Source organism: Gekko japonicus, unplaced genomic scaffold (genome assembly GCF_001447785.1).
Source record: "Gekko japonicus isolate JY-2015 unplaced genomic scaffold, Gekko_japonicus_V1.1 scaffold990, whole genome shotgun sequence".
Lineage (NCBI taxonomy): Eukaryota > Metazoa > Chordata > Lepidosauria > Squamata > Gekkonidae > Gekko > Gekko japonicus.
The window spans coordinates 188617-211577 of record NW_015175385.1 but is presented as its reverse complement, the minus strand read 5'-3'; the positions used below and the strand labels follow the sequence as shown (position 1 = coordinate 211577).

General features: G+C 44.7%; 1 protein-coding gene across 3 annotated transcripts in view; it reads right to left on the bottom strand.

Annotated features, from left to right (window-relative positions):
* Positions 1 to 22961, bottom strand: part of LIMA1 (LIM domain and actin binding 1) — a 78004-nt gene that overhangs the window by 43564 nt on the left and 11479 nt on the right. For 2 of the 3 annotated variants that reach the window (XM_015425629.1, XM_015425630.1), the window contains exons 2-3: positions 12037 to 12173; positions 1840 to 1885 (exon numbers count right to left, since the gene is read on the bottom strand). In XM_015425629.1, the coding sequence (XP_015281115.1) occupies positions 1840 to 1885; positions 12037 to 12155 (165 nt within the window). In that variant the 5' untranslated portion in view covers positions 12156 to 12173. Of the gene's footprint in view, positions 1 to 1839; positions 1886 to 12036; positions 12174 to 21457; positions 21480 to 22961 lie in introns of those variants that run through there. The other variant, XM_015425631.1, reaches the window with a different exon arrangement.

Here is a 22961-nt window from a genome sequence, read left to right as displayed (position 1 = left end):
AAGCAGCATCTAAATTTTCTAAATAAAATAAAGTCAAAAAGGAGGGAGTCCTATTACTCCACTGGAGTAACTCATTCCAAGTCCATTCAATCAAATGTGGTCAGAATTGGGGATTTGCTTGGGCCAACTGCAGTAATGGAACAAGAATGGTTCCCTGTCTGTGAGATGAGTAGGAAACTAGTTCCTTATCCTACAGAGGTACAGAAACAATCAGAATATGGAACTGAACTTTGCATGCCTCTGCTCCACAAAGAATCACTTGAACTGGCTGGAAACTATCCCCAAAGAGATACTCTAGCATAAGGTCCAACGAGTCTTTGTTTTAGGTTAAGGTACCCTCATGTTTGTTGTCTCGAGGGCATCCTATGTAAGGAAATTGGGGCATGCTTCCTTAAACAAGCCTTGGTTGGCCCCAAATTACACAGTCTACTAGTAGACTGTCCCCTTCACAAGTTTCCAAGCACTGTGATTAACCCAAAGCTTACTTTTCATACAAAGTGCTCATGTGTGGGATTTCAGATGCCCAACAGCATCAAAGGCTTCCAGCCATTTATCAGGACTACCACAGCCAGAATGTGGGAACATTGGTGCACCAGAGTAGGTGTTGCAAGAATTCTTTAAGCCCAAGTGTGCTGTCAGACACAACACAATCATCCCACCTATAAAGGTGAAACCCTTCTTCAACCTCAAGACATGTACTAAAGCTGCAGGATAATGCAGTGGATCAAGAGTTGCTTGTATTTTACGTTTCAAAACTTTAGAATGGGAACCATCATTTTAAATATTGTTTAACAAACTTACAAAAATGTAGAGGATATTTCAGGTTTGCAAAATAAATGAAGTTGTGAATTTGTCATCCGTTTTTGACAAGGCAAAACTCCTGAGTCCCTTGAACAGGATTCTGTTCATTAGGAGTACAGATCCTAGGGTCAGCAAATTGATACACTAATTCTTACCTGCAACTATATTGTAAAATTTGGAGGTGGAAGATCAAAGACCGCAAGTGCCTTGCATAAAGACAAAGGCTTGGGCTGAACAAGATGCTACAGCATTTTGTAAAGAAGCCTCTCTGTGCCAGTGGACAGTGCATGATTTGGTATGGCCCAAAGATTATTTTGGAAAGTTGAGGAATACAGATCTCAGGTTTGCACACGGGCCATTTCAGAAACATGGTGTTACAAAAAGGAACCAGTTTTAGCCCTATTTCCCAAAGTGCGCTTTATGGCTGCAATCACACACACTAAACAATGCACTTTCAATCCACTTTCAATGCACTTTCAAACTGAATTTTGCCAGTTCACACAGTAAAATCCAGTTGGAAAGTGCACTGAAAGGGGATTGAAAGTGCATTGTTTAGTGTGTGTGTGATCGGAACCTCTATTGAAGAGTGCAGGCAGCAGGTAAGATTTGTCAACAGCATCCATTTAAACTTCAAAGCTTTGGAATGAATGAAGGAGAGGCCCAGAATCTGAACAGCTACCTTTACTCTGAAGCACAGATAGAGCTATTCATGTTTTGAGGTTAGGACAGAGGAATTGGGAGCTGGGAGCACTTTAGTTTCTGAAAACCCAGCCAATATAGTGAGTCAATGCATGACCTCAGGAAAGTCACTTGACTTCCTTGTGCTTCAGTCAACCCCTGAAGGGACTAGAAAGTGGGTCAGAGCTAGATCTGGACAAGAAGGCAAACAACAGCATGTACGGAAAATTTCCCAGTCGATGTTAGATGAAGGGACAGACAGAGAGAAAACAAACTGTTCAGCTGTCCTTAAGAGCTGCCACTGGGGGAGATACAGAAACTGAGAACTTTATGCATTTTTAAAAATACTAAAATACTTACACTTCTTTTTTTCTCTGCAGTTGCTTCCTCAGCTGCCTTTTGGTACCTTTGGGAAGGGGGAAAAAACACAATTTCTGAATCTCAGATTGAGGCACACACAAAGTTTGCAAGTCTTTCAAGAAACTGGATGTTCAGAATGATCGACAAGGCTGTTTGGGAGATGAGCAAAGAGAGGAGGCAAGAGTCACCTACCAAGGTATTTAAAAAGTTATTTACAATCAATTAAGTGAGAGAGCAACTAGCTTAGAAGAGAAGACCAAGTCCCTTGTGAAACTTAACATAATTGTTAAGACATCCAGTATTAACAAAGTTATTTCACTACTGTACTTGTAAATGTAAGCCAGTCAGTGAAATATTAACAGACCTGAGGAAACATCAGTCAACAGCTCTTGAATAGGCCTAGTTGTCACATCCATGGACTAATATTTATCAGATACCCTTTCCTTTGCATTACACACTTAATATCTTTAGCAGCCTCCTCCTATGTATTCTACTACTAATTGTTCTTTCATTATGTAGACCATTATGTAGACTTTTAAGGCAAGAGACTGGGCAAGTTTCTCTTGAACTTTCTGAACTCAAGCCCTCCTCCTAAATGTATTCCACCATCCAATGCTCCCTCTAAGCTATGGAGTCTTGTGAACAAAAAATCTACTTTGTGAGCTACTGGCATTAAAGTTGTGAGTGAGCGATTTGGCTACTGCATAAATTAGTTTGCTCTGGAGCCATCCTTCCTGAGCTAAGACAAAAATCTGTGAGCAGGAGGCTAAAAAACTGGGAGCTACCTCACACTAACTCAGCTTAGAGGGAACACTGCGCACCTTCTGGCACCTACCACTCGGGTGATCCTTACATGTCACTGTTACACACACGTTATCTGATGCTGTACACAAGTTTTATAGACAGGGATACTAATCCAACAGTAGCATCAGAAAAGGAGTAGAACAAAAAATCTTTGACCTCTCCTAAAATCACAAACAGGGAGACATTAGAGAATAATGCAAGAACTCTTCCCTTCGTCACAAATCAAATTTGAATTAGAATGCAGGGTCACTGATGATGTAGTCACTTCAATGTGGAACTGCAAGGGTTCTCTCTGAGGGGGTATTCAACCTACCCAGCTCTTGACTAGTGCAGTGGAAGCTTCCATATGCTTCAGGATCCTGTCCTTTCTGGAATGGCCCATCTTCCCTATCAGGGGACCCAAATAAACCTATGGAGAATCAGCCTACACTGAAGAACACCATAACAAAATCATGAAGCTCCTGTTCTCTCATCTTTTCCCTTGTCCTATGTTGTAACACACCCACTTTAAATTTTACATGGCACACATAAAGGACATCCATGAATCTGTCTTATACTATATCAGGCCATCATTCCACATAGTTCAACAATGGCTACTGACCAGCAATTGTTAAGAACTTCCAGGGTGTTAGGATGAGAGAAATCCATACCAGCTGGAGATGCCATGGATTTAGAATCAGCCCCTCAACACGCAGAGCATGTACTTTGTTGCTAGTCTAGCTCCACCCACACATTACCATTCAAATCAATCAATTACATTCCTTTCTACTAGTCCAATTCTACCAGCCTCCAGGTGGCACATGTAAACATAGGAAACACTTTGCAACTGGAGAAAATCAGTGGGAAATTTGTAATTCAGCTGCCTGAGAATCAGAATTAGGTTTACTGCGCATGGATAACGCACATCACTAGGACATGAGTTTGGACACTGGGCCTCTTCTTCATCACACACAAAAAAGATGGGGACAAATATAATTGCTGCAACAACAAGCTTGAATTGAAGGAAATGTACATTTCTCTTATTCTGTTAATTTCTTTGTTTGTTATATCCTATACATCCCAGTTTCTCAGCCTCTATTTCCCACTTCTAAGACATTAATATTAAAGTGCTCTTCATAGGGCCAAAAATGATCAGAATGTCACTGAAGCCAGTTCCCAGGGTCATAGGGTTGTTTGCAAGGATATATGTAGTTAGAAGCAGCAGCTAGGATACTACAGGCACTACAGAGCAGCAGTCACACCACCAGTCTAGTTGTTACAGCGAATATTTAAGTCTGGAGTTGAATACTGAGGTTCTTCTTTGGCAAGATTATCTCTGTTTTTAATAATCACCACATTTTTATCTCAAATTCTAGAGGAGGTAGCTGTGTTAGTCTGATGCAACCAAAACACAAGGTCTTTTATGGCACCTTACGAACTAACACAGTTATTACTGACATGGAGCCCACATCACCAATTGCTCAAAGGTGAGATTTGTATTTATATATGCTGGGATTAACAGATGTCCTCTTTTTTTGGTGTCCGTCCTCATCTTTTGGGCCCTTTAAAAAAAAACTTATGAAAATGTCCTTTTGAGGGGTTGGAAGGTTCGGAACATTCCCAGCTATTAGCAATTATCACAGCTTAAATAGCAGGGATATTTAAAATGAGATTTGTCATAGTGATCACTTGTTTGAAGTAGTCCGTCGGGAAATATGTCCTCTTTTTTGCTTTTCAAAATATGTTAACCCTCTATATGCACAAATATATACATATCGCCAATGCTTTTAACAGCAAAAGGGTAAAGGGAGGGAAGAGTTATTACAAAGAGAGGTCAGCAGTTCCAGTATCCCATGACATAGATATGTTACATTACAGAGCAGATCAAGACAGGATCCACTCAGAAGGGCAAATGATCCACTTTGAGTTGGTAGGGATCACTTCAGTTTTGACACATTAACAAAGTTGTATGAATCTGACTAATGTACATAAACCTGTAAGAACAGACAATTACCTTCTTGCATTTTTTTAGTAGCTGCATTACCTTTTAAAGTATTGCATACTTCCTCCAATGAACTCAGGGTGGTAATTATGGTTCTCTGAGCCAGTTTTATCTTAAGAACCCTGTGAAGTAGGTTAGGCTGAATGAGAGTGATGGATCCTAGATGGCCTGCTGAATTTCTTGGCTGAGTAGGGAGGTCTCCCAGCCAGACACTGACCAGACCCAGGCCTGCTTAGCTTCAGCAAAACTGATACATCCTTCCTGTGCCTTCAAGCATTAACTTGGGGCTCACAGTGCTGGGAGTCTATATACAACATTGATTTTGAAATAGTAATTATGATGAACTTGACTCCATATTCATTCAAACAGAACAATTTCAGATCAGAGTTTAATCAACAATATACAATAGCAACAACACCCCCCCCCCAAATAACAACAAAAAACCCAGCTGGCATCTCCCATTTCTTATTTGGCACCCTGCCTCATCCAAGGAGATCAGGGAGTCTAAGAGAACTGAGAGGCTAAGAGAATTGGATTCGCTTCTGGAAATTCTATGGGTTGAAATAGGGGGGCCAAAAGGAAACTTAACACTGGGAGTTTGTTATCGCCCACCAGATCAAAAGATAGAGGAGGATTATAAAATGATGAATGAATTCAAGATAGCAGCTAGACAAAAAAAACTGTGTCGTAATAGGTGATTTTAACTACCCACACATTGATTGGGTCAATATGTGTTCTAGTCGAGAAAAAGAGATTGAGTTTCTAGACACTCTAAATGACTGTGCTATGGAGCAGATGGTCACGGAACCTACCAGGGGAGAGGCGATCCTTGATTTGGTCCTAAGTAACACTCAAGACCTGGTGAGAGATGTAAAAGTGATTGCACCGCTTGGGAACAGTGATCATAATTGGCGTCTCTTATGTTCTTATGTTCTTAAGTAAATTACATAGCTGAATACAGATTTGAATATATCCACCTGGACAGAGATCAGTGTCCTGCCTTCCTATCATCCCTGCTCTTCTAATGCTTTGAACACTGGCTAAGTTCACGACTAGAAAGTAAACCATACCAAGACGGGAGAGCCCAATGGCAAAATAAATGGGTGGGATGCTCCGCAACAAGAGAGGAGGCCTATCAGGCGAAACTGTTGAGAAGCTGGGAAGAAAAGGCTGCACCGACAAAGTGAAGTAAGTTGGCGCACATATCATTCCATCACTGTTGCAGCACTTTACAGAATACAAGGCAACTGTTACCTGTCCTGAGGAGCTTACAATGTACAGCTGAACATAAGAAAAGGAAGGGATTTAGGACAGAGAGGGAGATAATGTATCTATTCCAGTTGCACAGGTCATGGAGTAAGGTCAAATTACATGTTACAGCTTGGAACACGTAGTGTCTGGGTTTCCCCCAAACTGACTTGGTCTGAGAAGACCAGAAATCAGATGCATCTATATATCTAATAGCGAAAGGCGCCCCCTGCGTGCGGATACCTAAATCCGCGCATCGGGGGCACCTGGGGGGGAGGGAGATTTTTGTTCACACTTGGGGCAGTCCCCAGGTGTGCACAAAAATCTAAAAACACGGAAAAAATACCGGGGGGATACTTAAATCCCCCCAAGGGGGGGATCAAGCGGGGGGTGGAGGAGACGGGGGAGGAACAGGCGGGATGGGGGGGGACTTACCTCCTCCTCCTGCTTCCTCCTCTGCCTCATGTGTGGAGGTCCCTCCCCCCCCTGCGAGTATCGCGGGTCCGCCCCTTGTAGGAACTAATTTCCTAAGCGCAAGGGCCCTTTGGACCAGGACTGCAGTGGGAGAAGGGGCTTCAAGACTTATCCTTCTACATTGTTTCCCCAACCCAAATGGCTCAGGAGTGTTATTTGTCTCATGTGAGGTGGATATACATGTAGTCCATCCATACACATGCAGCCTCCCAATGGGGCACACAACATCTCTTGGGTCATTTTAGGTAAGGAAAATGGCACAGGGGAGGCTGAAGCGCCTTCTTCCCTGACACCAAGGTCTCAATCTGAATCACGGGTCTGAATCACGGCATTCAACATCTGTCTCAGTCAAAGACAGGTTGGGATAATCCAGACACTACACATTTCAAATTGTAACATGTAGTTCGACCCCTAGTTTCAGCTTGGAAGGGGGACTGTATCACAGGCTTTGCAAAAAGAAAAATCACAGGGTACAATGCATAGTTCAGGCTTGTTGTGCCAATTCTTTTAATAGTTTCCTTCAGGTCACCAATGACAATGAACTGATGACAGAGGATAATTTTCACAGTACTGTGAAAGAGGTGTTAAGCAATCTACTGGAGTACAATAGGAGGATTCCTTAGCACCCTTAAAACCCACATGGTATATAGACACAGTATATAGACATATTGCCTACTGTGTGTTTATAGCACATTTTACCCAAATGGCTCATTTCTCAGAAATCTTTACAAACAAGCCAGGCCACTGTTATCCCTATATTAAGATGGAATGGGCCAAGGCTGCAACAGGGCTTAAGTCAACCCACTGAAAAAGTCCACAACTCAGTCTTACCCACTTGTTGTTTTTGTTCAGTCGCATAGTCGAGTCCGACTCTTCGCGACCCCATGGACCAGATCACGCCAGGCCTTCCGGTCTTCCGCCGTCCTCTGAAGTTTGCTCAATTTCATGTCCGTTGCATCGATGACACTGTCTAACCATCTCATCCTTTGCCGTCCCCGTCTTCTTTGACCTTCAATCTTTCCCAGCATCAGGGTCTTCTCCAGTGAGTGCTCCCTTCTCATTTGGTGGCCAAAGTATTTGAGCTTCAGTTTCATTATCTGGCCTTCCAGGGAACAGTCAGGGTTGATTTCTTTTAGGATTGACTGATTTGATCTTCTTGCAGTCCAAGGGACTCTCAAGAGTCTCCTCCAGCACCATAGTTCAAAAGAATCTATTCTTCAGCACTCGGCCTTAATGCAGCTAAGTGTAACTTAATTTTTTCCCCACAGAGTAGTTAGGACCAACACATGCCCCAACAGCTCTCTTCACCTCCAAGAGACAAGCTGTGAGCCACATTCCAGTTGGCCTGAGTTCACTCTGACCTCACTCACTGGAGACAGATTCAGATGGGTAGCCGTGTTGGTCTAAAGCAACAGACCAGAGTTTGAGTCCAGTGGCACCTTTAAGACCAATCTTTCACTCTGTGTAAGAGGCTCTTTAGGTCCTCTTCACTTTCTGCCATTAGAGTGGTATCATCTGCGTATCTGAGGTTGTTGATCTTTTTCCCAGCAATCTTAATTCCCGCTTGATTCATCCATGCCAGCATTTCGCATGATGTACTCTGAATATAAATTAAATAAGCAAGGTGACAATATACATCCTTGTTGTACTCCTTTTCCTATGCTGAACCAATCAGTTGTTCCATATCCGGTTCTAACTGTTGCTTCTTGGCCCTTATACAGGTTTCTCAAGAGACATGTGAGGTGGTCTGGTACTCCCATCTCTTTAAGGACCTGCCATAGTTTGTTGTGATCCACACAGTCAAAGGCTTTAGCATAGTCAATGAAGCAGAAGTAGATGTTTTTCTGGTACTCTCTTGCTTTCTCCATAATCCAGCGAGTGTTGGCATTTTGATCTCTAGTTCCTCTACCTCTTTGAAACCCAGCTTGTACTTCTGGCAGTTCTCTATCCACGTACTGTTGAAGCCTAGCTTGTAGGATCTTGAGCATGACCTTGCTAGCGTGTGATGTGAGTGCAATTGTGCGATGGTTTGAACATTCCTTGGCATTGCCCTTCTTTGGGATTGGAATGTATACTGACCTTTTCCAATCCTGTGGCCACTGTTGCATTTTCTAAATTTGCTGGCAAATTGAGTGCAGCACTTTAACAGCATCATCTTTTAAAACTTACCCACTAAGAAACTTTAATTCAAAACAGCAATTCATGTCCTTTTCCAACCAGTCCCAATAATGTATCACAGTAGCCTTCTCTCTACACACACTAGTTCAAGTGATCATCCATATTTGATCTGTATTGTGAATGTGTATTCCCGGACAATGTCATACTCAATAGCAGATGAGTACAAGTTGGTCCGTTAACACCACAGTATCAACTGGTGCCATCTGAAGTCTGCTAGCGCTGCAGCTCTGGTTGCCATCCTCGAGGATTATAACAGATCTCCAGACTACCGAGACCAGTTCCCCGGGGGAAATGGCGGCTTCAGAGGGCAGCCGTATGGAATCCCATCCCCATTGAGCTCCCTCCCGTCTCTAAAGTCTGACTTCCCTAGGCTAAATCTCCAGGAATTTCCCAACCCAAAGCTGGCAACTCTAGAAGCAGCATTCACAGCTCAGAGTAGAAATTCAGGCTATGGTACATTCAAGCAAGCATTAAGGGATTTGGAGACATTCAAAGAAGCATTTGCGGGACAGAGTTGTTTAATTAAAAGTTGACACATCCACAATCCTAACATCAATTGTGGTAAAAAATAATCTAGACTTTTACAGTACAGTACCACAGACAACCATAATCAAGAACAGTCGTACAGAGTATGCATCCCCTTCCCTAATGTTAAGAAACTCACACACCCATCTTCTGTTCCAAATATAGGAAAGCCGTTGTCAAGTTCCAGGTTGTTTCCCCAGAGAACCCTGCATGAAAGCTGACTAGAGCTCTTTCAGCCTCCTTTTAGGAAATGCTTCCTAGAATGAGGCCAACAGATTACCAGACAGCTTTTCTGGCACACTTTAAACAAAACACACACATAATCTGCACATTACTGGTAAGGGGGAAGTCATCTGTACACCTCCCTACTAGCGCATACTGAACTACGGTGCGGCAGGTTTTATTTCTCAGAGACTAAGTTACACACAAGTAGCACCACTTTGCAAGAGCACCTCCACACTAGGCCTTTGCAATGGCTGTGTCCCAGAAGCCATGAGGTCTTTCACTATTCAGAGAAGCAGCCTCTCTTGCCCCACATTGAGCATTTCCACATAGGGCAGTTCCACATAGGGCAGCTGAGAAAGGACTGCCGTGTTGGCACCAGCTAAGACTGCTGAAAGCCAGGTTACAAACAGACAGTTCCCTTCAGTTCTGTTCTTCCCCTTAGCTTTTATCTCTCACAGGAATCCAGTCAAAGCATTTCCTGAAAGCGCAGTTAAAAAGGTAGACTTTTGGCAAGCTACGGCTCTTTCTTCCCCTAGTTACCATTTAGTTTGTTTTCCTAGTTCAACAAAAACATGGCAAAGTTCCCCAAGTTCTTTGCCCTCTCCGGTGAAAAGGAACACAACAAAGCTCTTATTTAAAGTGCAACTCTCACGTTGTGATGCATCACCACAAGGGAGGCACACCCTATTAATTAAATTCACTTCACAACCCTGTTTGTGCACAATGATTGGTCCAAGAGGTAGAATGTTCAACCTGCTATCAGTACACGACCTGTGTTACAGCTGTGTGGGTCCCTCTGCCATATACCAAACTGCAGTGTTGGGTAGTCTGTTGCAGTAGCTCTGTTTCTCTGGGGGCTCTACCTCAAAGACACTGTGTTCCTTGCCAATCCAGGGGCAAGGCACAGGTGACAGGATTCCTACTATAATGGGCAGAATCCTACCACCCTATATGTGGAAGGTACAGTTTTTCTGCCTCTCTCTGCATTGCTGTGGCTCTTTCTGACCCCCAGAGGAATCAGTCCTGGAGCTGCAGGTGTTCTGCACTCTACAGGCCAGCCCCGTCAGGTGTCCTCTGAAGCAGTGCACACAGGTCTAGAGAGCGAGGCTTGGGAGCATCCATAGGTGCTGGGAGGCAGGAGCTGGAACTGAAGGCAAGGAGCAGGAACGGGAGTCAAGGAACTGGAGCTAGCACACAGGCTTGCGTCTAGTGGACTGGTTGATCCAGCAAGGCAGCTTTCCCAAGCCTTAGCCTAAATAGGCTGGGAAGTCATCAGGCTCAGCTGCCCTGCTGGCAGGTGTTGAGCTCCTGTGGCGGCACTGTGCTTTGGCCAGGATCTTGCAAAGACTGATGGTTCTCACTGCCTGGCTCTGGGATGGGGCTGTGTGCAGCCAGTCGAGCAATTAGCTTCCTTTGGGCTATCTCAGCCTGGGCCTTCTACCACTGCCATTCCCGCAGAGTAAGAGTCTCCCCTGAGGTCTATGGGCCTGGGTCCATGTCCTGCCTGGTGACAATTTCAGGGCCAGTGGTGAGACTTCCCTTGTGGGCTCAAGCAGTCTGGTGGCCTCTGGTGCTGCTGGACCATTATCATCAGGTGCCTTTGCCATTGTAGGCTCTCCCTGGTCCTGTTGGTCCTCCTCAGCTTCTCGGGCTCTTCCTCTGAGGACTCCAAACCTGAGTCACTGAGCTGGTTGGCAAAGGCAATGACAGCAGGACCCATGTGGACTGGAAGCACATCAGTGGGAGGGGCTGAAGTGAGACGGGTGAGTTGAAACTGCTCCTCCTTCCTGTTGCTGCTAAGGGGAGGGTACCGTTTCATTCCCTTGTCCCTCTTCTCTCCAGCCTGCCATCCCTCATGGCTGTTCCTACGCAAGGATCCTGCAACCCCGGGACTGACCTTTCTAGCCATCACAGGGAGCTGCTGCAGTGATGGAAGTGAATGTGGGAAAATCCCATGTGCCTGCTGCATTGTAGGGCACTGCCCACTGACTTAGTCATACTTGGGAGGATCTCACTGAGAGCACTTTCACACACACTAAAAACACACTTTCAAACCACTTTCAGTGCACTTTGCAACTGGATTTTATTGTGTGAAATGGCAAAATCCACTTGCAAATAGTCACTGAAGTGGATTGAAACGGCATTATTTAGCATATGTGGAAGCACACTCAGTCTCTCTCTCAGTCTCCCTTGAATCCAAATGAAAACCACTGTGAATCTCCGGCATGATTTAGTAAGGAAGTGAACACTAGCAGACATTGGGCCTGCATGTGTCAAGTGCTATCAAGTTGCAGGCGACTTACAGCAACCCCTCACGGTTGGTTTGCCATTGCTTGCCTCTGCATAGGAACCCTAGACATCTTTGGTGGTCTCCCATCCAAGTACTAACTGGGGTCAATCCTGCTTAGCTTCTGGGACATGACAAGATGAGGCTAGGCTGGGCTATCCAGGTCAGGGCATCAGGCCTGGGTCTTCTAAATCAGAACAACATTTTGACATGGAGGGAATTTCCAACTCCCCCAAACATACATAGCTGGGAAAGCTATCTTCTGCTTCCTCACAACAAAATGTAGCTAGGCTTTAAGGATGGTGGACTCCTTAAAGAATGTACACATGAAGCAATAATGCTATTATTTGGCATCAGCAGGATACTTCAACTTTGAAAACACAGTAACTGGGGATTGTTGGAGAATGGCCAGGTGTTAGTCGCTTCCTTGATAACAGCGGTAAGAACACACAGAGAAGACAGTCATAGTACTTACCTCGAGAACCTCTCTGCAAGAGCCAATGACTTGTTCTTGTTGACGAGAGACAACTCTTTGGCGGTGATCCTCACAGAATGTGAAGTCCATTGCCTTCTATTAAAAGGGGATGGCTCCATCCTGAAATGCAGCAGTATCTGGGGTGGTGGTGGAAGGAAGAATACAATTCTTTACGTAGAGCATTCATACCAGAATAGTAGCCTTCAAAAGCTGCCTATTCGCCAGTTGTAGAAGAAGATTTACGACTAACCACCTCCCTGCATTATGGACATCATCTGTATAGTGACCTCCTGCAATTGTTATTTAAAAAAGAGAAAGTGCCTTGGTGCCCTAGACATATAATATAGACCTTGGGATTTTAAAATTATTATTGTGAGAAACAGCAAAGACCAAATGGGATAATACATAACCCAATACATCTCGACCTAGAATAATTGATAAGGCAGACACGCACCCTTCCCCCACTATTCTTCTTTCCTATCTCCACTGTCCTAAGCCTTTTGCAACAGGCAGGCAGCCTGACTCCTATTCTGAATGCCCTTTACTGCACAATCGTCTCAAGCTAACCTAAAGACTATACCAAAAAATAAATAAATAAACCTTTTACAGTTAAGCAGTCTAAATAAATGCTACTTTAAGTCAGTACTAAGGTCACTGCTTGTGAAGGACACTGCAAGCTTTCCATTATAATATCTGCCAATTAGCATGGGGGGGGGGAGGCAAAGAAAACCACCATGCAGTCTAGTTCAGATTATCTAAACCACAACAGGATTAAGCTGCCATATATCGAAGGCAATGAAACAACTGGTGAGTGAACTGGGCTACCCGCTCTGTTGCAGTACACAAGTGTCAAGAGGTTTATTCTTGCAGTTGTTTGAATGGAAGTTTTCTGGTCTTAGAATACGAGTAAACAAACTTTGTAAGAATGTCTGTTTTAGTCCTGTGTGGTAGTTTCATTCCTGAACTGCCATTTAAGTTTCTTTAAATTATGTTTGTATCCTTCTCTTTTTCAAGAGCAGCTCTGTAGCCTTACAGCTACCTTGCAAGGTAGGTTAAGTTTCAGGGCTGATTAGAGATTTAAACATGGGTTTCCCAGATACAAGACCAACACTGACCACTACATCGCACTAATGCTTCATCACACTATGGAAGTGCTAAGCAATGATAACAAAGGGAGTTGATAGTCTTTGCTACATAAGAACATAAGAGAAGCAAATGTTGGATCAGGCCAATGGCCCATCCAGCCCAACACTGTCACATAGTGGCCAAAAATACCAGGTGCCATCAGGAGGTCATAAGAACATAAGAGACGCCAATGTTGGATCAGGCCAAAGGCCCATCCAGTCCAACACTCTGTGTCACACAGTGGCCAGAAATACCAGTGCCATCAGGAGGTCCAGCAGTGGGGCCAGGACATTAGAAGCCCTCCCACTGTTGACCCCCCCCCCCAAGCACCAAGAAGACAGAGCATCACTTGCCCCAGAGCCCCTAGCTATACCTTGTGGCTAATAGCCACTGATGGACCTCTGCTCCATATGCTTATCTAATTCCCTTTTGAAGCCGTCCATGCTTGTAGCACCCACCACTTCCTGTGGCAGTGAATTCCATGTGTTAATCACTCTTTGGGTGAAGAAGTACTTCCTTTTATCCGTTCTAACCCGACCGCTCTGCAGTTTCATGGAGTGCCCACGAGTTCTTGTATTGTGAGAAAGGGAGAAAAGTACCTCTTTCTTTACCTGCTCTTTCCCATGCATAATCTTATAAACCTCGATCATGTCACCCCTCAGTCGTCTTTTCTCCAAGCTAAAGAGCCCTAAGCGCTTTAACCTTTCCTCATAGGGAAAGTGTTCCAACCCTTTTATCATTCGAGTTGCCCTTTTCTGCACTTTTTCCAAAGCTATAATATCCTTTTTAAGGTGTGGTGCCCAGAACTGCACACAGTATTCCAAATGAGGTCTCACCATTGATTTATATAGGGGCATTATTATATTGGCTGATCTGTTTTCAATACCCTTCCTAATAATCCCCAGCATAGCATTGGCCTTCTTTATTGCAGTCACACACTGTCTCGACATTTTCAGTGAGTTATCCACTACAACTCCAAGATCTCTCTCTTGCTCAGTCTCTGCCAGTTCAGACCCCATCAATGTGTATTTATATTTAGGATTTTTGGCTCCAATGTGCATCACCTTGCACTTGGCCACATTGAACCCCATTTGCCATGTTGACGCCCACTCGCCCATCCTTGACAGATCCCCTTGGAGTGCCTCACAATCCTCACTGGTTTTCACCACCCTGAACAACTTTGTATCATCCGCAAATTTAGCCACTTCACTGCTTACTCCCATCTCCAAATCATTAATGAACAAGTTAAAAAGCAGTGGACCAAGTACTGATCCCTGCGGTACCCCACTGCTTACCACCCTCCACTGAGAAAATTGCCCACCTACACTCACTCTCTGTTTTCTATGAACTAGCCAGTTTTTGATCCATAAAAGGACTTGTCCTTCTATCCCATGATTTTTGAGCTTACTTAGGAGCCTTTGATGAGGAACTTTATCAAAAGCTTTCTGGAAGTCAAGGTAAATAATATCTATTGGATCCCCCTTGTCCACATGTTTGTTCACCCCCTCAAAGAACACTAACAGGTTAGTGAGACAAGATCTTCCCTTACAGAAACCGTGCTGAGTCTGCCTCAATAGGTTTTGTTCATCTATGTGCCTACTAATTCTTTCCTTAATAATGGTTTCCACCAATTTACCCGGTATCGACGTCAGACTGACTGGCCTGTAATTTCCCGGATCTCCTCTGGAACCCTTTTTAAAGATGGGAGTGACATTAGCTACCTTCCAATCCTCAGGAATGGAGGCAGATTTTAAGGAAAGATTACATATCTTTGTCAGGAGATCTACAAGTTCACATTTGAGTTCTTTCAGAACTCTCGGATGTATGCCATCTGGGCCTGGTGATTTTTCAGTTTTTAAGTTGTCTATCAGTTTTAGGACCTCCTCTCTCGTCACCTCAATCTGACTCAGGTCTTTCAACACCCCTCCTGAAATCAGTGGTTCTGGAGTGGGCAAGCACTTCTCATCTTCCACAGTGAAGACGGAGGCAAAAAATGCATTTAGCTTCTCAGCCATTTCCCTATCATCCTTCAATACTCCTTTTACCCCTTGGTCGTCCAAGGGCCCCACTGCCTCCCTGGCTGGTTTCCTGTTTCTAATGTATTTGAAGAAAGTTTTATTGTTGGTTTTTACGTTTTTTGCTATATGCTCCTCATATTCCCTTTTTGCCTGCCTGACCTCAGACTTGCATTTTATTTGCCATAGCCTGTGTTCCGTTTTATCAGCCTCACTGTGACTAGCTTTCCACTGCTTAAAGGAATTCTTTTTACTTTTTACAGCCTCCATTACTCTGTTTGTTAACCATGCAGGCTTTTTCCTATACCTTTTTGTGCCTTTCCTAACCTGCGGAATATATATTTTTTGAGCTTCTAGGATCGTAGTTTTAAATAGATCCCAAGCTTCCCCAATTGTTTTGACCTTTTCTACTTTTCCTTTCAGTTTCCTCCCCACGTGTCCCCTCATATCAGAGAAATTACCCCTTTTAAAGTTAAAAATGGTTGTGTGAGTCTTTTTGGCCAATTCTCTATTTGTACAAATGATGAACTCAACAACATTATGATCACTGTTTCCAAGCGGTGCAATCACTTTTACATCTCTCACCAGGTCTTGAGTGTTACTTAGGACCAAATCAAGGATCGCCTCTCCCCTGGTAGGTTCCGTGACCATCTGCTCCATAGCACAGTCATTTAGAGTGTCTAGAAACTCAATCTCCAGCAGTGGAGCCAGGACACTAGAAGCCTACCCACTGTTGCCCCCCCCCAGCACCAAGAATACAGCGCATCACCTGCCCCAGACTGAGAGTTCCTATCTATATCTTGTGGCTGATAGCCACTGATGAACCTTTGCTCCATCATGAAAAGTGATTTCATAAACTGACCCGTAGCACCCTTGTTTAAGCAGGTTAGTGAGGAGTTCCCCATCAGTTACTATTAAGCGCACCAAATTCAGCCGCATAGTTGCTCCTCCAGATTCACCGTGGCTAACAACAACGCAAAAACCACTCACTGCATGGAGCAACATTTGATCTTCTAGGCAATCTTGTTTCCCTTACTGATGATTTCTCCCATGTCAAGGCAGCCAGGGGCAAGCAGCACTCCACGTAAACTACCTAAGGCTAAATTGACACAATTTCCCATAAGAAGTGCTGTGGTGTGCACAAAGATTAAAATGAGACCTGAGATTAAAAGATTAAAATGAGTTCTGAGGGCAATTGAGGGGCATTCTGCAAATACTATATTTATCCCAAAGGAAGACAACCTTGAATGTAAGATGCCTACCCATCCCCCGGTACTATTCAGTAGCAACCCCTTCATCTGAAGGACTCAGGTTTTTCAACATGTGCAGAGAAGAAAACAGCGAGCGGTGTTTACATCTGCATACAAAGTATAGTTATGTATAGTAATAAACCTTTTGTGTACAACCTTTATTACTAACATAATCATAACCTGTATGCAAAGACACATACCCATTTTCTTTACAGCATATATTGGAAAAAACAAAACCCAGAGTCTTCCTTTCAGATAATTAGGAGCTAGTCTTGTGTGCGTAAAGAGACATCAAGTCGGAGATGACTTATGGAGACCCCTCATGGGCTTTTCAAGGCAAGAGATGACTAGAGGTGGCTGCCTCTGCAAAGCAACCATAGACTTCCTTGATGGTCTAAGATCTGACGATTGATGTAGCCACGTGGGTCAGGGCAAGGCCAGTCTTAGCAGAGCAGAGTTCCAGACACCCCGAGGGGACGCAATATCTCCTTCTCGCCACCTTTCATAAAATGTTCCACTCTAAAGTGGGAGAGGGGAAGAGAGGGAGATCTATTGTGACCTTTTGCTTCACATTCGAAAGTGTCTTAAAGAAAAAACACTGCTCAGAAGACCTCTTTACCAATCCCTGCCTGCGTGTGTGAAGGGAAACTATCTCAACCAGCACAGGAAAGACCATTACCTTCTGAAGCAGATTCTGAGGCCCATCAGCTGCAAGCTCAAATGAAACACTAAAACTGGTTTTTCTGCTTTGTTTGCTGGGAAAGTGACCTGGCTATGGAAACCTTTCCCCGGGCAGGGGGGGGGGGAGAGACCTGACAGAGAGAGAGAGAGAGAGATCTCTTTCTGTACTCCTGCACAAAAGGAGCATCTTTTTTTTTAAATGCCAGTACTGCTTGAAGATTTCCATTGAACCGAAGTATTGGCGAGCATATGCAAGCTGATGTAGCACAGCAGCAAGACCTGGTGGTCAAAGAGCATGTAAAAGAAATAATTTGGAAATATGTCTGATTAATTGGATGCAATGAATGGTAGGCTATGCGGTAGCTTAGACAAGTAGAGGATAAAGTTTAAATGTACATTTGTGGTGTTTTTTCTGTATCCATAGTTTAAATTTCCTATGTGACTTTCTCTACTAGATTTTGTATTTATTCTTCATGCAACTGTAATTATCAAAGTGTATTGTTAAATAAACATTTTTAAAAAGACCTCTTGGTAAATCAGAAGGGCTCAACGGAAAGACTAACAACGTGCTATGATTTACTCCAGGTTCCAGTCATCAGGTGTATGCTGGGAACTCAGTTCCCACGGACATGCAGGTCCAATTTGGATCACGATCATGGATAAGGGACATCAGCTTCTCACCCAGCACTGTTTCCCCAATCTGAAATGGCTTCAGGACAGCACCACCTGTCTTGTCAGGGGCACCACAGTACTCAAGGGATACATCTAGACTTTCCCCAAAGGGCAAATCACAGCCCCCAGGGCCATTTTGAGATGGTAGAACAGCACCACGGTAAGGGAGACGCTGAAGCCCCTCCTCCTCATGTGCCAGTATGGGAGACACACAGCAGAAAACAGGAGCTGGGACAAAATATAGCAGGGAAGGAAAATAGAATGGGATGGTCATCCCCTGCCATTCCTGCCTGAACTTCTCATATTTAAATTGGGCCACCCACACACCCTGCAGATGTCATAATGAGGCAAACATGGCTACTGCTGTGTCAGGAAGTTTGACCACAGGCGAGCCGTTTCCTGTCAGTTTCAGTCCCTGGGTATAGAATACCAATTTACCTTACAAGGTAGTTTCAAGAATTACAAGCATTATGAGTACCATAAATCACACCACGTTAAGTATTTTACTTCACATTGTCATCCCTTGAATCAAAGGCCAGTCCCCAATGAACTCTGGCTCCAATTAAATCCTTGAGGGAAGGTCTGAATCATTACTCACAACTGAACATACATCATAAAATTAATTTTACACTTCTTGCAGATTAACTTGCTTCATACCAAGAACAGCTGGTCCTTTGAAAGTCAACCACATAGTCCCCGATTCAGAGATGGGAACACAGGCCCCGATGCAGGAGGGCAATAGAACAGTGATTTCTAACCTGTAAATACACTAACTGCTCTCTCCCAAGTATTCAACATTATCATCAAATGACCCCTGCAAAAAAAATGTAAAATACAGTAAAACCTTTGCTATCTGGCACTCATGGTGGGGGAATGGGGTTTTCTGGGTAATCAAGGACAGTCACGCTTATTGCTCTACTCTTATCAAGAGGAATCCACAGCAATCAAGCCCCACCCCACAGAGAATGCCATGCGAATAGCCCTCACACCTGGTGGGACCCTCCTCCTTCTGCCCAAGCCATGGAGCCATCCTACACAGTAGTCAGACAAGCAGAGCAGCTGCCCAGGAACACACTGGAGGAGCTAGTTCCACACAGCTTTAGGCAAACTGAAGGGGAAGGCAACACCTCAGCATGATGTCCACAAGCATCACTGGCTGTCAGAAGCCCAGCAATATCTGGAAGCATCGAAGAGGCTTGTGAGAGAGGAGTATGTGCCCGCAGAAGTATGGTCACTAGGACAAATACCACTGGGACATGGAGAAGCAGCTCAAGGGAAGCTGAAAGTGAAAGAGACAACCAAAGATGAGAGTGTGGGCTGTCAAGCCCAGCAACAGCTCATGACATCAAGCTAGCCAGCCGGAGAGGCAGAAGCAGGTGCATGCCTGAAGACACAGGGATGGGGTGGCTGAATGGGATGAGCATGCCCTCTGGGTGATGCCAGCTAACTGATCATTCTGGATAATGACGTGCCGAATAACATAGCTTTTGCTATATTTCTATTCTGCCTTTCCCATCAACCATGGCAATACAAAGCAACTTACCAAAAAAAAAGCAACAACCCTGACCTGCAGCTTCACAAAGTTAAAATAAGAGAACACACATACACACACTTAACACAATTTCCCCTACAAATACCCTGTTTATTAAATAAGATATATACAACAACTACTTTTAACGGCACACATCGCCTGCCTTACATGTCTTACAGAAGGCAGACAGCATGGGGGCTCCTGCACCTCCTTGGAGATGATACTTCATTAGGCTGGACCTACGACTGAGAAAGAACGGCTCATGCTGTGGGCAAAAAGACAGCTCAGAGAAAGAGCTCAATCAAGAGACAGCTTTAGGAGGATCCTAGGTGGCAAGCAGGCTCACAGGTAAAAAGTTAGGCCATAAAAACCACACCTCAGACAAGGAAACTTTATAGGAATGTTTATGATATATGGCATATGATCCATAGTTATAGGTTCAATGAGACCCTTACAGGACCCTGAAGCCCCCACCTGTCTGCTTGGCAATTGCCCAAGCACATATTCCAGAAGAAAGGTCAGGAGTCTTGCATCCTCATTCTCTCCCAGCCACCACGAAAGGCTAGAACCCAAGATTCGTGCTCTGCCTAAAGCAAGGAAGACAGGCAAGTTTGTGACTGCACACTACTAGACTGTGGGGAAGGAACACCATGCCTAACACTGATAAAAGCACCTTTGCATGATCCTGTTTAGAGTGTCTCTTTTCCTTCCATTGTTAAGTCTTTTGTGCGTGCTCTTTGTTTTGTTCCTTATAAAACCGCCCCAGGTGCCAGCTGGCAGAAGGGGATGGGGGAGAGAAGAGAATCATTAGACACAATATTGTTTGTCTCAGGATCACAGAGGACAAAGGCACCTAGAGCAAGGAGTTCTTCTTTAGAAGGAAAATAAAATTATCTGTTTTCAACCTAGTAACTGATTCAGGACAGGGTCAGGAGCAGAAGGCAAGAGACGAACTATCAAGTGCCACTTGTAAAAATATGATGATGAAGAAACCAGGAAAGTACTCAGCTTTACTAAAACGCTCACAGACGTATCAGCCATCACTGGTGGAACTGAACTCCACTGACCTTACTTGATTACGCACACATTAAGGCCAATAACCTAACGTGCTCGACTACTACGATTTTAGGGGAACTCATTCCCACTAATCGTCTTTGACACTACAGTAGCTGAGCTGAGCTATTTCTGGCTTCTTCCCACTTCCCATGTTGGTCTGTATGCCAAGACACCCCCTGCACAGTACAGAGATACCCAGACATGCTCGAGACCAGGCATTCTTGCTCACAAAAGGGTACTCGACAGGGCTGTGAGGACTCACCATTCTCTGAGTCCTGCATGTACAGAGGACATGCTCTGGAATACTCTCTTTCCTGCATCTGCATGTGGATGAGGAAGCCTCAGCAAGCATACAGTTCACACACAGATATCCATTCCTTCTCTTTTGATCTAGAACCAGGATCCCCAAGATTCCTTGGAACCAAATTTGAAAGACATCACCAGAAAGGAATCAAAACTGACCCACCTGAATGCTTCAAACTCCAGCCGTCTCTGTCTCTCTCTTTTAATTCTGGCACACCCAGTTCTGGTTCAGGGCAGCAGGAGCACAGGGGTTCTTGCTAGTTAATGTTTACACATGAACACTCAAGTGTAAAGCAAGCATTGCCTAGGTAAGTCCTTGTGTTCCTCCCCACTAAACAGGCGTTCCAGAGAGGGACAAATAAGGGCTTCAAGATCCCAGAATAGTTCAGAGCACTGCAGAAACTTACTCATAGCTGAGGAAATCATCAGTTTTCCTAAAAACTGAAGTTTTGCCTTTCAGTCACAAGCAGGAAAAAGAAAACAGTGCTTAAAAACACTTACAGTTTGATGTTACCCAAACCTCCAAACAGCAATTCAGAAGCAAAACATGAGAAATTCAAAAGCAGCCCCAGAGACATTGCAGATTTTTACCATTTTGCAAAAGCTCAGCTCTTTCAACTAACTTCAGCTGCAAAATTCACTCTGGCTTATTCACCTGATTTTTTTTTCTTTCCCAGTTAGGAAAGAAGTTTGTATGAGTATTGGCAAGCTGAACAAGCTTTAGCTTTCGCTCTTCCAGGTCCATTTTCCTATAGAAATGCAAATAGTGAAAACTATCTGTTACTTACCGCCACAACATCTACATAGAAACCTTTGCATAGATCTGGAATGGCTACCTACCTGGAAGTGTTTTTCCTTTTTAGAACATTTGTAGAGACATGCAATGTGGGCATCAGCACACACTTGTAATTTTGCCAAGATTGTTATCTTGCATCCGGGCAAAGTCACTATGCATTTCGTAAGAACCTTCAACAAGTATTTGGAACATGCTGTTTTGTTTTTAAGCATTATTCCTTTCAAAACTCTAGGAATGAGCTTCTATAAAATATAGTATTCAAGCAGAGAACCCACAAGAATCTGCAGGGGTCACTTCATCTTCCCCATATTCCCTTCCCCCACACTATTTCCTATTTCTCTCCTCCTGGCAGCCCTTATATCCTCTTCAGTTTCCCTGCTTGCTTCTCTCCTTCCCACTCACTAACCAACTTTTCTTGTATCTGCCCCCAATCTTCAGCTTTATTTCTAACTTAATCCAAACCCCTCCCTTATTCCCAATGGGACCCAAGCTGCTCACATTATTCTCCTCTTCTCCATTTTATCTTCACAGCAACCCTGTGAAGTAAATTAAGTTGAGAGGGACTGGCCATGGTCACCCAGCAAGCTTCCATGGCAAAGTGAGGATTTGAACCTGGGTCTTCTAGATCTAGTCTTAGGACTTGGCACTATGCCAGACTGGCTCTCTGCTTTTCCTCCTTCCCTCCCCCTGGGAAAAGTCTGGCCAACTTTCAAAATCATTCAGTAGTAAGTAGTTCAGGTAAGTTGTGTAGTGGCCGATGCAGGGCCAAGCCAAACCATGCAATTTGTGTGAAGGCTGCCACTGGGACCAGGCAGGCCATGTGGCATCAAGTTATTGCCAACACTGCACCTGGGTGAATTGTGCAAATCGCACGGTAGCAAGTTGCCCAGTGGTTCCCGCTGTGCTTGGCCCTGCTGTGTCATCCCTCCAGGGTAGGAGGAAAGGGAGCAGGGGCTGACTGGGAGGCCAAAATACCCCTGAAATACCCCTCCCCAAGTCCCATAGCCACAGGGGGCTCACAAGGTCAACACCCCCTTCTGAATTTGTCCTGCCCCCTCACCATTGGGCCCTGGATGGCCCTGCCCTCCTGCTCACCCAGCCCCCGCCACCCAAGAGTGAGGTGGGAAAGTGGAGGGAAGGCCTTGGTGGGCAACTTGCTACCGAGCTTCAGGTTAACTGCTGAAAGAAGTGAGGGGCAGAGAAAAGCCTGGCTGGCCCACCTGGAGCAACTGCAGGTGAGCCAGTGGGGGAGTTGCTCTGAGTGAGCTGGCGAGGAAGGGAAGGGAAGGGGAGGTCGGCTGGCTCACCCAGAGCAGCTCCAGGTGAGCCACTGAGAGTGGGGGTCTGGGGAGAAGCCTCAGTGGGCCCACCCGGAACAGCTCCAGGCGAGCCGCTAAGAGCAGTGTGGGGGTGTGGGGGGGGGAGGCCTGTCTGGCCCCCACTGGCTCACCTGCAGTTGTTCTGGGTGAGCTGGAGAAGAAGGCAAGGGAAGGTCA